Source organism: Dendrobium catenatum, unplaced genomic scaffold (genome assembly GCF_001605985.2).
Source record: "Dendrobium catenatum unplaced genomic scaffold, ASM160598v2 fragScaff_scaffold_1132, whole genome shotgun sequence".
Lineage (NCBI taxonomy): Eukaryota > Viridiplantae > Streptophyta > Magnoliopsida > Asparagales > Orchidaceae > Dendrobium > Dendrobium catenatum.
Window position 1 is genome coordinate 224934 of NW_021319594.1, and position 12796 is coordinate 237729.

At 36.6% G+C, this 12796-nt stretch overlaps 1 protein-coding gene across 1 annotated transcript; it reads right to left on the reverse strand.

Moving 5' to 3' along the window:
- Nucleotides 1–4432: 4432 nt before the first annotated feature.
- LOC110110998 (cation/H(+) antiporter 28-like) lies at nucleotides 4433–8831 on the reverse strand. Its single transcript, XM_020842675.2, has 2 exons — nucleotides 7326–8831; nucleotides 4433–5232 (listed from the first exon to the last, which is right to left on the reverse strand). Exons 1-2 carry the CDS (start codon nucleotides 8829–8831, stop codon nucleotides 4507–4509), a joined length of 2232 nt encoding a protein of 743 aa, XP_020698334.1. The 3' UTR covers nucleotides 4433–4506.
- Between the last annotated feature and the right edge of the window lie 3965 nt (nucleotides 8832–12796).

A 12796-nucleotide genomic window follows, 5' to 3' on the forward strand; every position in this document is an offset into this window, starting at 1 on the left:
ACGGGCAGGGGGAGGAATGGAAGTCATGGTTGACGTCCTTCAATCTCAGCCAAACAAATTTCTGAGGTTGAAATGCCTAGTTTTTGGAATCGTGAAAAATATGATTTTTATTTAATTTTCTGCGTTCGAAAGAGTTTTATGTGGCGGGGTTGTGTTGGATGATTCGAGATTCTAATGGGGCATGAAGATTCTAATTGGAAAGCTTGGCGGTGCGACACTTTGATTTTTGTTCTATTTGCATGTGGCTTAAAATATATATATATATATAATGCATATAACAAATTTTTATAGATAAGTATATTGATAACAATATATCACTTTAATACACTTTAATATGTATTAGTTTTATTATCCGTGCATTAAATACAAATAAATTTCACATTAAAATTTTTTATATTATATTATCATTATTTTAAAAAAAAGTAATAACTTTAAATTATTATTGATGTATCATCAATAAATTATATTGATCGAGCACAAATCTCGAGGCAAAATTAAACAAGTAATTTCAAAAATTAAATCCGGGATCACTTGAACCCCGATTTCAGTAAACTTACAGTCAAACTGAGCGTCTCGGAAATACGAACCCAACGACACCAAATTCAACTCAATTCGAGCCCAAATAAGTCCAAATCAAAGACCGGAAGCACTGTTAAAAAGTTTGTACAACAATTTGAGTTATTAAACAGTCTCCGAACTTGATGAGCTTATGGTTGAATCGAGCGGCTCAACGAGATGAATCCAACGAGCTCAAGATTGCCAAATTTCGAAGTCATTAAGACCTTCAAATACTTGATAAACAGTCCACGATCGAATGATTCAATATCGGTCGTTCATCTGAACCACTCCATATTTGCCCCTGATCTCTCATCTATTTATGGGTCATGCCACTTTAGAAAGTCTATAAATAGACCCCTCATTTCTCTTGAGAGGGGCCTTAAGCCAGAAGAAGAAAAGGAGGAGAAGAGAAGAGAAGAAGGATAGGAGGGAAGAAACTCCTCATCGACCACCGCCGTCAGAATTCTGCCCAAGTGACGCTAGAATTCTGCCCGAATTCCACGATATGCTGGAATTCTGCCCATGTGACGCTGGAATTTCGCCTGACCTCCAAGTGACACCGAAGTTCTGCCCGAATACCATCCAACGCTTGAGTTCTCCTCAGCCGTCAACTAACATCAGACTTCTACCTGACGCCACACCTTCGCTCGTCGCCAAGCTTCTTCTCAACGCTGGACTTCTGCCCGTTGTCGGAGTTTTGTTGGACATCTATCCGATGTTAAATTTCTATCCATTGATGGACTTTTAACTAACGTCGTCCTTCTGACCTCCGCCGTTAGACGGCAGTCCTTCCAACCTCCGTCGCCCGCCAACTACGGTCCTTCTGACTTACATTGCCCACCGACTACAATCCCTTCGACCTCTGTCGCATGCCGACTACAATCCTTCTGACTTATGTCGCCCATAGACTATAGTCCTTCCGATCTCCGTCGCCCACCGACTACAGTCCTTCCGACCTCCGTCGCTCGCCGACTACGATCCTTCTGATGCACGTCGCCTACTAACTCACGTCGCCTACTGACTATAGTCTTTCAGATCAAACAAACACATCAACAGTGATTCTTTATATTCTCATAATGTAATGTACTCTATAAGATGTACATCAAGCTAAGGCCTTCCCCCAAGGAATGGCCTCATTTGTAATCAACTACAAGACTAGTGAATTCATTCAAACTGGGCTATGCCCCGTGGTTTTTCCCTCTTTTTTAGGGGTTTTCCACGTAGAAATCTTGATCTCTCATAAATATTGCACCCTCTCTCTTATCTGATTGCGTAATTGGATCTTCGTACAATGCTGAGACGTTAAACTTTATATTTCCCTACCACCATGAATACTCCAAGACGCAACAATTATAATTATTAATTTAACTATAACTAATAATATTTTTTAATTAAACTATAACTAATAAATATATTACAATAACTATTATTAATTTCAAGTTAATTTTATGAATTATCATTCATCATTCATTCCATTGCAACTAGAGAATTAAATGATAATGAAAAAAGGAGTGATGGTGTGATTGAAGCTTAGTAATGCTATCATTATCTTTGTTTCTATGATAATTTTACTAAAACATTTAAAATTACTCTGTTTATAAAAAAATGTATGATAAAAAATCTAATATTTGACATAATAAAATGTTTGTTGATATTGATTTGGAGTTCATTTTAAAACTAAGTCTCTTATTTGGCCAAGAATTTAATCTCTTAATCAAATTTATCTTATATTTATTCTAAAAAAAAAGCATCACTCATAGTCATTTGATTTCTAATTATCTAGTTAATATTCAATATGTTACAAATGGTTAATTGTCTTTAACATTAACATCCTAATGCACAAAATTCAAAAAAATATAACAACACAAAAGATATTATAAATACTATATTATATGCAAAAAATAACATATTCTTGAGTGCAATATAATTAATGGTCAATTTCATACTTTAATCATACACAAAATTTTAGATATACCACTAAAAAATCATCTAAACGTAACAGCACTTTCATCCAATTCTTATATCTTTAAGCACCTGAAAATAAAATTTTTTGCATCCAAAATCTCTCCAATACAAATTTAGTTAAAATGATTTAAGAACTTCAATACAAACAACAAGTATAATAATAACAGAGAAAAATAAATGTCATTAGTAATCAATGTAAATAGAAACCGATAAAGTGATGCTTTTGTGCCATAGCAAATCAAATATAGAAGAAGCTCAAGTTCTTCTTATGGAATTCCATAAATATTTGGAAAGTGATCCAACAAATTCATCCTCTATACTTTAAAAAAAATTAAGTGAAAATTTAGTTGGAATGAACATAATTTCAAAACATAATAGCAAGAAAACTAATACTTTTAAAAAACTTCAGCCAATGAAAAAAATTCCATTCCAAAATGTACATCCATGAAGAAATAAATCACATCTTTATTTCATTCATCTATATATTTCAAAAACTATTTTACAATAATACAAAATTCATATAATATAAAAGGTAGATCACAGTGTCAGGTAAGTGTAGTTTCAAAAAATAACCAATTATTATAAATATTAAAATTCCATATGCTTCAAATAACCAAACAAATTTAAAACAATTATAAGAAGAACAACACAAAATTAGCTAAAATAATTATACTATAACAAAAAACTTCATTATCTTAATAACTATAAAATTTATGCCATAATTCCATTGCAGAACATCCAGTCATCTATTAAAAAATCAATAACTGCTATTATATTATTGAAACAATACCTTCGTTCCAAAGAGTTCCACACATACATTGTGCTCTACGTCTACCATTAAAATTGTTAGTAAGTTCAGACAAAAAGATCATTTGCATAGTAAAATTTATAACCAAAGATTTACTTGTTTACAATCATAGTTAACCACCCAATCACCACATTAATAACAACATATTGAACATCCAAAATCAACCAAAAAAAAAATCCTACTATCATAATTACTAAAGGATAACAATACATTTTCGTCGCTTGTTAGATGTAAAAACTGCAACAACATCAATTGAAGTTATGCATTCAAAAAATATGATTACTATCTTCTTCTACATTATTTATGGTTGACATGTCACAAAATAAAATTATATTGTAAAGTTTTTTTTTTTAACTTTTTGTTTGATATTCAAAGTCCAAACAAGAATACAAGAAATGCAAATGAGCAATAGCTGCAAGAAAACAGATAAAAAAAAAAAGATTCAATAATTGCCACCCTTTGAATGCATGGTAATTAAATAAGCTAAAACACCTGACTTAATCAATGGAAATTATTTCTACAGAAAAAAACCAGCTAATTAACAACAATGATCCCAAAATGTCATCAAATAAATTATGCAGTACTAATAATACAACAAAATTCCATGCTCCTTGTTTGATAGACAATAACAAGAACAATCAGTTCATGAATGAATAAACAATTAAACCAAGGAAACAATCCTGGAAAGACAAAGGAAAGCCAAGAAAAAATCTAATTTCATAGGGAATAAATAATTATAGTGAAAAATAATGAGGGAATCGTCCGTAACGGTGGACATAACATCATCAGTCTTAGCCGCCTTGCAAGACCTCCTCTCACCGTCACGACGTGGATCTCTCTTGATCATTGAATCTCTCTTGATCATTGGATCTCTCAGAGAAGAGTGATCACCCATAAAACCCAAAATCCTAAACTCTAAACAAATAAATAACTCCTAACAAAATAATGAAATACTCACAAGTCTCATATAGACATGAGATCTAAAATTTGAGAGTTTTTTTTTTTTTGAATAGTGTCCGAACTAACACATACACTAATCTAAAATTAATGATTACAGCCGAGCGGAGTGCCTATAGAAAATCATATTTAATAGGGATCCCCCATTTTCTTGGAAGCTAGATCACCATCCCCTTCACGATTCAATCTCTCCTACTGATAAAATAACTACATGGCCACTAAACTGGAAGAAACTCCTCGTCGATAACGTCGCATCTCCTGGCAACATTACAGTGCTGTATAACAAGCACAGATGCCGTCAAGGAGAAGTCTGGAGCCGCAAGTATGTCCCCTATCGGCCCAAGCTCCGGGCACTCCGCCCACTCACTCATCCCCGCCGTCAGCACCGAATTCCTCTCCTTTCCTTTCCCCACCACAAACAACTCGTACTGCCCTTCCAACGCTCTCAACGTCGCCACCGTCTCCGCCCCACTCCCCACATGCTTCTCCATATACCCGACCCCGTTCCCTCCCGCAACATACCTCTCGTAGAATCCGGCGAAGTGCTCGTCGTCCGCCTTCATTTCCATCTCTTGCTTTCCCACTGAGGTTAGAATTCTTCTTCCTGGTCCTGATACTCTGCCATTAGCGGCGGCGTCGGGGAGGAATCTTACGACTGTGAGTCTGACGCCGGGGTGCTGGGCGACTCTGCTGGCGTAGGCGAGGGCCTCGCGGTCGTCGGCCCCGCCGATGAAGACGACGCAGATGTTTTGAGATGCGAATGAGAAAGATATTTGGGAGGCAGAGCGTTTGAGTCCGCGGTTGACGAGGATTGCGACTGAGCAAGGGGATTGTTGGAGTACCCTTTGGTTGAGGAGTCTGTGGCCTGGGTGGCCTGAGTCCATTGAGCCGTCGACTCTCTGCCGACGGTGGAAGGGAAGCACCACCAGTGCCGCCAAGCAATCCTGAGTTATGGTGAAAATTAATGAGCAGAGAATAATAACAGGAGAAAAAGAGCTGATTTTAATCAATAAAAATAACATTAATTTGTTTGCTTATAAATTGTAGCCATCTTGTACAGTGAGTTTATTAAGAATGCCATGAGAAAAGGATCATTTTTTTTTTTTTAATATTTTAAGTTATTCGTTGCAGTTGATAATAAAGTCTATCAATCTATGTGATGTGGAAAAATCTTCAAGACTACTTTGCATATTTTTATGAGGACTCCTCTAAGTGCCTATCATAGTAGAATTCAAAGTCTCAGAGATTAGAAGGTATTACTAAGTGGTCACCAATTGGAATGACTTTTGAAACGACGTGGAGATGAGTAGAAATCAAAATGTTTCAGTTGATGCAGCTCTTCTTGATCAGTTGATTGGGTGTTTTTGCTACTAATTAAGAGGTATTGAGTTTAATCATGTATATGTGTTGTGTGTGTGATTTCAGGCGTTGTTCCTTCAAGTCAGTATCACTAGCACAATTATTGCTATGTTCATCTTACTACATGAACCAACAAGAGCACAACAAGAATTTAATCTTGATCAGAATATTCAAATGAAACATATCTTTGTAGGCTATATCATGAATCTGATTCTTATTGTACGTACTAACATGATGAAAATAATGAGAGGGTGGTCTTTTTTTCAAATCATGCATTTCTTTTGCACAAGAGGATGATTTGCAAACTCAATGAATGTGCACAATGAAGAATATGTTGCTATGGTATTTCATATGCTTAGGTATAAAGTGTGTAATATGGTAATTCAATTCAACTTTCAACATTCAGGATAAACTAAGAGTAAGTATTTAAATGTTGTATGCTATAGGAGAGGTATGATGTGTAAAGTCTGCAATGATTCAAATTTTTTTATAAAATATAATTGAATTATATATCTTTTTTTTTTTTTTACAACAATAATGTCCAATATAAGTTTAATAATTATCTTACTTAACATAGTTTATCAAATGATCAGAATTATAGTGAAATTATTGATAAAACACACATTAAAGTTAGGGTCCCTAAGTACCAACTGACAACTAAGCATGAAGTGCCTTTCACGATGAGCAAAATAAAAGCCCTAACATAAGAAATTTTAATTAATTTTCATATTTCAATATTATGTGAAACATTCTTCATGAAAAGGGGCACAAATGTGGTGGTTATTCCATATAAAGATAGTATTTATTGTATATATTGAATCACATATATTTAAAATATTATAAATTAATTGTTACTCATGTTGGCCCATCTAATAATAAAGTTGAAATATATTTTTGTGTTAGTTTTGATTGTAATCTAATTATGTTGATTAATCGGGTTGTACTGCTACCTTGGACCTCAATTCTATCGATCGAGCTTATTTGGGGGGGGGGGGGGGGGTCCCTTGCTTGAGTTTGGGTGCTTTGTGCAAGAAGCTTTTTTCCGTTCAACAGTACATCGATGCAACACTATGTATCCGAGTTGAGGCACTATATAGTTTGCATGAAAACAAACATATAACAGAGTGTTGCGGTGCTCCAAATCACGACGTTGCGACACTCTCATAGAGCACCGTGTCACTCCAAACCCAACGTTGCAGTGTTGTTAGTCAGACTAGAGACAAATATTTGAGTATCGTGAAGCTTCAATCTTAGCGAGACGGGCTAGGCAGTTCTTTTGTTGTTCTTCATGAAATGTTTTGTTCTATGATGGTTTTAGTATGTGCAAGAGAGACGATAGTGAAAGAGAAAGAAATATGTACAAATTCCTCTCAATTTTATAATGAATTTTTTTTTTTTGTGTGTGATGTGATTTTGTTATTTTCTCTCTATTTCATTTTTTTTTTCATATTATTGTTATTATTTTCTTATTTGTATTCGATGTATCGTTCTACTTCGTGAGTATGTTAAATTTTGGCTCATTGGGGATAGAGTCAAACTCAAGCCTTATATTAACCAAACGAATACTGTTTCCGTTCTTTCCGTTAAATAAAATAAAATAACAAAGTTATTAGTAATGTGTCTTTTTTTTTTTGTGTGGAAAATTCTTATTATAATGTGTCAGGTCGTCTATCTTTACCTGAGCGATGCCGCAGATGTCCTGATGCATACAGTCGTACGACGACACGGCGAGCATCCTCCGCACCCTCAACCCTTCCCCACCATCCTCCTTATACGCCTCCAATGCCGACCCAATCTGCTCCCTCATCTCCACAATCTCCTCATCTCTCACCGTCACCGCCTCCAACCCCTCTCCATGCACCAGCGACGCCGCCGTCTTATCCGTCATCTCCACCATATCCACCACGTAAGCCATCAATCTCCCCTCCTCCCCCTGCCCTTTCCCCCTCATCGCCTCCATCACATTCACCGCCATCCCCACATCATGAACCCCATGCAATCCAATCAAAATCCTCGCCTCTCCTCCCACATTACAATATTGCAACCCCATCGGACTGCCCCCCTGTTCCCTCGCCCTCGCTCGTCGCACAATGAACGCCACCACCAACGGCGTCGGAATGATCGTCCCGATCGTCACCAGGAGCATCACCATCATCATGTCAGGTTCGATCAGCTGCATTGACGAGGTGGTGTATGCGCAGAAGATGTGGAAGTAACCCTTTACGTTTAAGAGAAGTCCGAGAGCGATGGCCTCAGGCCATAGAAGGCCGCAACGGATGCTGCAAACTACAGTCCCCATCAGCTTTCCGACCACCCCAATGGATCCAAGGATCAAGAGTCTGTAAACGGTGCGGCTCGGTTGCGTGACCCATGCTTTGTAATCGGTGGAAAAGCCGACGAGGACGACGTAGAGCGGTAGGATGAATGTGGTGAGGGCGAAATTGATTCGGCTGATGAGGAAATTCGACATTCGGCCATCGCGAGGAAAGAAGAGACCAACGACAAAGGCGTTGAAATTGGGGTCGAAGCCATAGAGAAGAGAGCTGAAACAAAGTACGGCAGATATGAGGGAGACGATCAGCATGTCGATGCCGCGGATGGGTTTTCCTTCAGGGTTCCGATCGTTTAAGACTCCAAGAAAGGGGTTTATGATTTTGAAGATGAAGCAAACCTCGATGGTAAGAAAAAGGATGTTGAGAATGGCGTTGATGATTTTGGTTGAAAGAGAATCGTCGAGAATCCGGATCTGGGATCCGTAGATGAGAACACCGACGCACATGATGGATGTGCAGATCATGTCGTTGGCGAGACCGGTGCGGACGGCGAGGCGGCCGATCTCCGATTTGCCGATCTTGAGCTCGGTGATGAGGCGGGTGAGGATGGGAGAAGAGGTCGCGGCGAGGCCGATTGCGAGAGCGCAGATCATTTGGTACGAATTGATTCTGGCGACTTCGAGGCCGCTGAAGTTTATGACAGTGTAGCATAAGAGGGTTACTCCGATGGTGGAGATGATGCCAGAGTATGCGAGCTTCGTTGCCGGGCCGGACCAATCTATAATGTTCCTAGGATCCATCTCGAGGCCGAGGGCGAAGAGGTAGAATGTGAAGGAGACTGAACCCATGCGGACGATGGCGATGATGACATGGTCCTCGACGGTGAACCGCAACGCTTCGACGTTGCCCATTAGAACGCCGATCTGCGAAGGAAAAGGGATTAGAATTCCGATTGGAGAGAAATCAAAGAAACGATCGACGGGTTATGATCGATGTGTTTGAGTAATTACTATGAAATCGGAGATCATGCGGTGCTGGCCGAGGTGGCGGAGGAAGGAGTGAACGATCTTACAACTAATGAGGATCATGAGGATGTTGAGGATGAATACGGAGAACGAAGCGGACATGGAAGAGGTTTGGAGGCGGCAGCGTGTTTTGCTTATGTTCCCGACCTCGTTATTACCTTCGCCGGCGCCGGCGCCGGAAGCCGCAGTAGCCGTCGTGTTATTCTGAGACATTGTGGAGGAGAGGTTCGTCTACACCGTTTCCGGGAGAGCAACGAGACCGGAGGAGAAGAGTTCAAGCTTCAAGCCTTTTGATGGGAGACGGGAATTCTGTTTTCTGGGTAGAGTAAATTGGAGAGCGGGGTTTCTAAAAATCTAACAAATTTGAAGCTAGCAAAAACCGCCAACACAGCATTGCATCGTTGAGATGTGCGGCGGTTCCTCTAGCAACGGATGGCAGATTTGTTCGAGCTTCTCTTGTGAAATGTCTGTTAATCTGGAGAAATTATGAAGTGCCGGAGTCCGGACTATCCGATTTTGTGAGCATATATATCCAGCAAAATTTTAGTAAAAGACTTTTTTAAAAGAAAATTTTGTATTAAAATTTATTTTTTAAAAATAAAAAATCTATTGTAAACAAAACTTTCAATGTTTTTTTCTGGATTTATATAAATATTATTTTATATCATATTATTTACATATATAACACTTTAAATTTAAAATTTTGATGCATAATATTTATAAACAATTTTAATATAAAATATGTCACTCATATATTTCATTTCTACCGGCCATATCATACCGGCCATATCATCCGATAAACTTTTAATATTTCATTCATTTTTCTTAAATTTGATCATATGTGATAGGCATTAAATATTAAAATTTTAGATGTTAAATATGTAAATTTTATGGTGCAAAATGATATGCATGTAAATCCCATTTTTTCCTCTTTAACTGGGAATATTATTTCTGGAGAAAAAATATAGCTCAAATATTCTCATAAAAAATTTTATATAATATATTTCAATATAAAAAAAAATTAATTTTTTATTTTAATTAACTCTTCAGAACTGTTTTCTCAAACTATTAATTGGGCTTTAGATTTCATCAGCGCAGAAAGGCCCAATTAACTAGATTGGCATGATAATTGGGCTTTCATCGGATAGATTTGGATTTTGTTTATTTAATACCCAACTTTTGGAGGGATGCATTTCAAGGGGTTGCATTTCTAGGGAGGTTTCGTATGGGGTAGTTTTTTTTGCTTCTTTCTAAAGTAGTGTTTTAGGAGTCATTTGGAAAGGCTTTCTTATTGCTTTTTAAACAATTTTTTAGTGCAAAAATAAATTTTTGTACTAAAAAGTTGCTTTCAAAGACAGTAAAAAAACCGTCTAAAATGAAACCTTAGTATAAAAAAAAAAAAAAATTTATGTGAAAAAATTATTTAAAAAAAGGTAAGAAAGCTCTATCAAACAAAATCTAATTTATCTTAGTGGACTTTATGACTTTATGCCAACCTCCTCAATTTTATTGTTCATATATTCATGTTCTAGTAGGTTGATGGGTTTGATTGTTTGATTAGCCTTTTGCATCCGAAGAATTATTACGTCCTCCGACCGGATGCAGAGGAACATCCGGTTGTAGGCAACCGAGTTTTTCAAAAAAACTCGGTACACCTCGGTATAGGCGGGATTTTGCCTACAACCGGATGTTCCTCTGCATCCTTACACCGGACCAAATAAAAGTTCTTTGCATCCCCAACTAATTGTTTGATTAGGTTTGATGGTTTTTGGCTGGCTTAACAAATTGGATTGATGGAACTTACATCCTTGCGGGAAATGTTTATATAATTATTGTTTGTTAATATCGATAGCTTTATGACAAATCAATTAGTGAGTATTATGGAATATATTCCTGGAGATAAAATTTTAAGCAAATTAATTAAATTAAATAGTAAGTAGTATTTAGTATTTATGTGTAGTTGGCTAGCTGGATTTTTGTGGCTTGTATGCTTTGATAAATTATTAGCCCAAATTATCGTGATTATTTCATTAAGGAAATCCGATGAGAGTTGATGGATGGGTGGAAGTCTGGCATCTATGGAAGTCCGGCATCAGTTGGTGGCGAGGAGGTGGTCAAGGAGGAGTCTAGTGGCAGGAGAACTCTTATTTCTCTTTATTTCCTCTCTTCCTTGATTGGTTTCCCCTTCATGAAGAATGAGGTGCTAATTTATATTTTTTTTTTGAACAACATAACCAATAATTTGGGAGAAGATTAATGACACGTTGGGAGTGGTCTAAATAGACGAGCAATATTGATTTCCTTTGATTATGGACTGTTTATTGAGTATTTGAGAGTCTTAATGATGTCAGAATTTGATGATCTTGGGCTTATTGGATTCGTATCATTGAGCCACTCGATTCGACTATAAGCATTTAATATTTAGATTGAACCTTCCAAATGCTTTTCGGGTCCTCGATTTTGGGTTCATCTTTTTAAGACATTCAGTTCGACTATAAGTTTGCTGAAATTAGAGCACATATGATTTCAGATTTAATTTTAGAAGTTTCCAATTCAAAAATGCCTCAAGTTTCGTGCTTGATCAAGAAAAATTTTAGATGTTATATCAATATTTAAAATTTTGAGGGTTGTCCAATCCTCCTTTAGAATTATCCTTCAATATACTTTATTATTATCAATTTAAATGAATAGCAATAGTTAATCATTGGGCAAAATCGGGCAATTTGGTGATCATTGAAGGAGGATGTGTTTAATGTACTTTCACGACTGAATTCAACAGGGGGACATAGTGAACAATTATTACGTCCTCCGACCGGATGCAGAGAAGCATCCGGTCGTAGGCAAAAAAAACTCGGTACCGTGGTGTACCGAGTTTTTTGAAAAACTCGGTACCGTGGTGTACCGAGTTTTTTGAAAAACTCGGTATCCGGGCGTAGGAAAAAAAAAAAAAAACTCGGTACCGTGGTGTACCGAGTTTTTTGAAAAACTCGGTACCGTGGTGTACCGAGTTTTTTGAAAAACTCGGTACACCTCGGTACCGCGTTTTTTTTGCCTACGACCAGATGCTTCTTGCATCCGGTCAACCGAACCAAATAAAAACTCGGGACATAGTAGATGGTTATGCATAGCAAACTTTTTGAGGAGAGTCTGCCAAACCCCGATTCTCAAAAAAGGTTGAGTTTATTAAGGACACGATGAGTTCAACTTTTGATATCTAATTGGTTGAACCCACAATAAATGGATAAGGATGTTATAGGAGTTTTATAATTCTCGCTTAATGTCATGTATACTTCTCCTAAACTCGATCAACTAAATGATAGACTAATAAAATCATAACTTAAGTTTATTTCTAATATGCTTATATATTTAAAGAAATGTAGAGTTATATCCACTCATTTGAAGCTAAAAATAAATAAATTTTATGTGAATTTTATGCTTTTATTTTATCATATGATTGTACCAATAATTATTAATTTTGCTCTCTTCTTGAAGAAGTATATTTAAATTCATGAGATTTTTTTTTTGCTCAATATATACTCAATCATTAAAATATATATATATATATTAATTTTAAATACAAATCAACTTTATTATTCAATATTCCCTTAATTTTCGCATTGGGGCCTAAACTATTTCATAAATGTAATTATATTGAATAAATTATTGCTGACGACGTCAACTTATTGCCCATTGTGGCATTATAGTAATTATTAAGTATTAAATAATTAAACTAAAATATTTAAATTGGAAAAGAAGAGGATTTGTCATCTTTGAATTCTCCTCTGACATTCCGATCCGCTGTTTTGCATACTGCATAAACGATCCTTTTTGTCAAGTAATTATAAGCCATT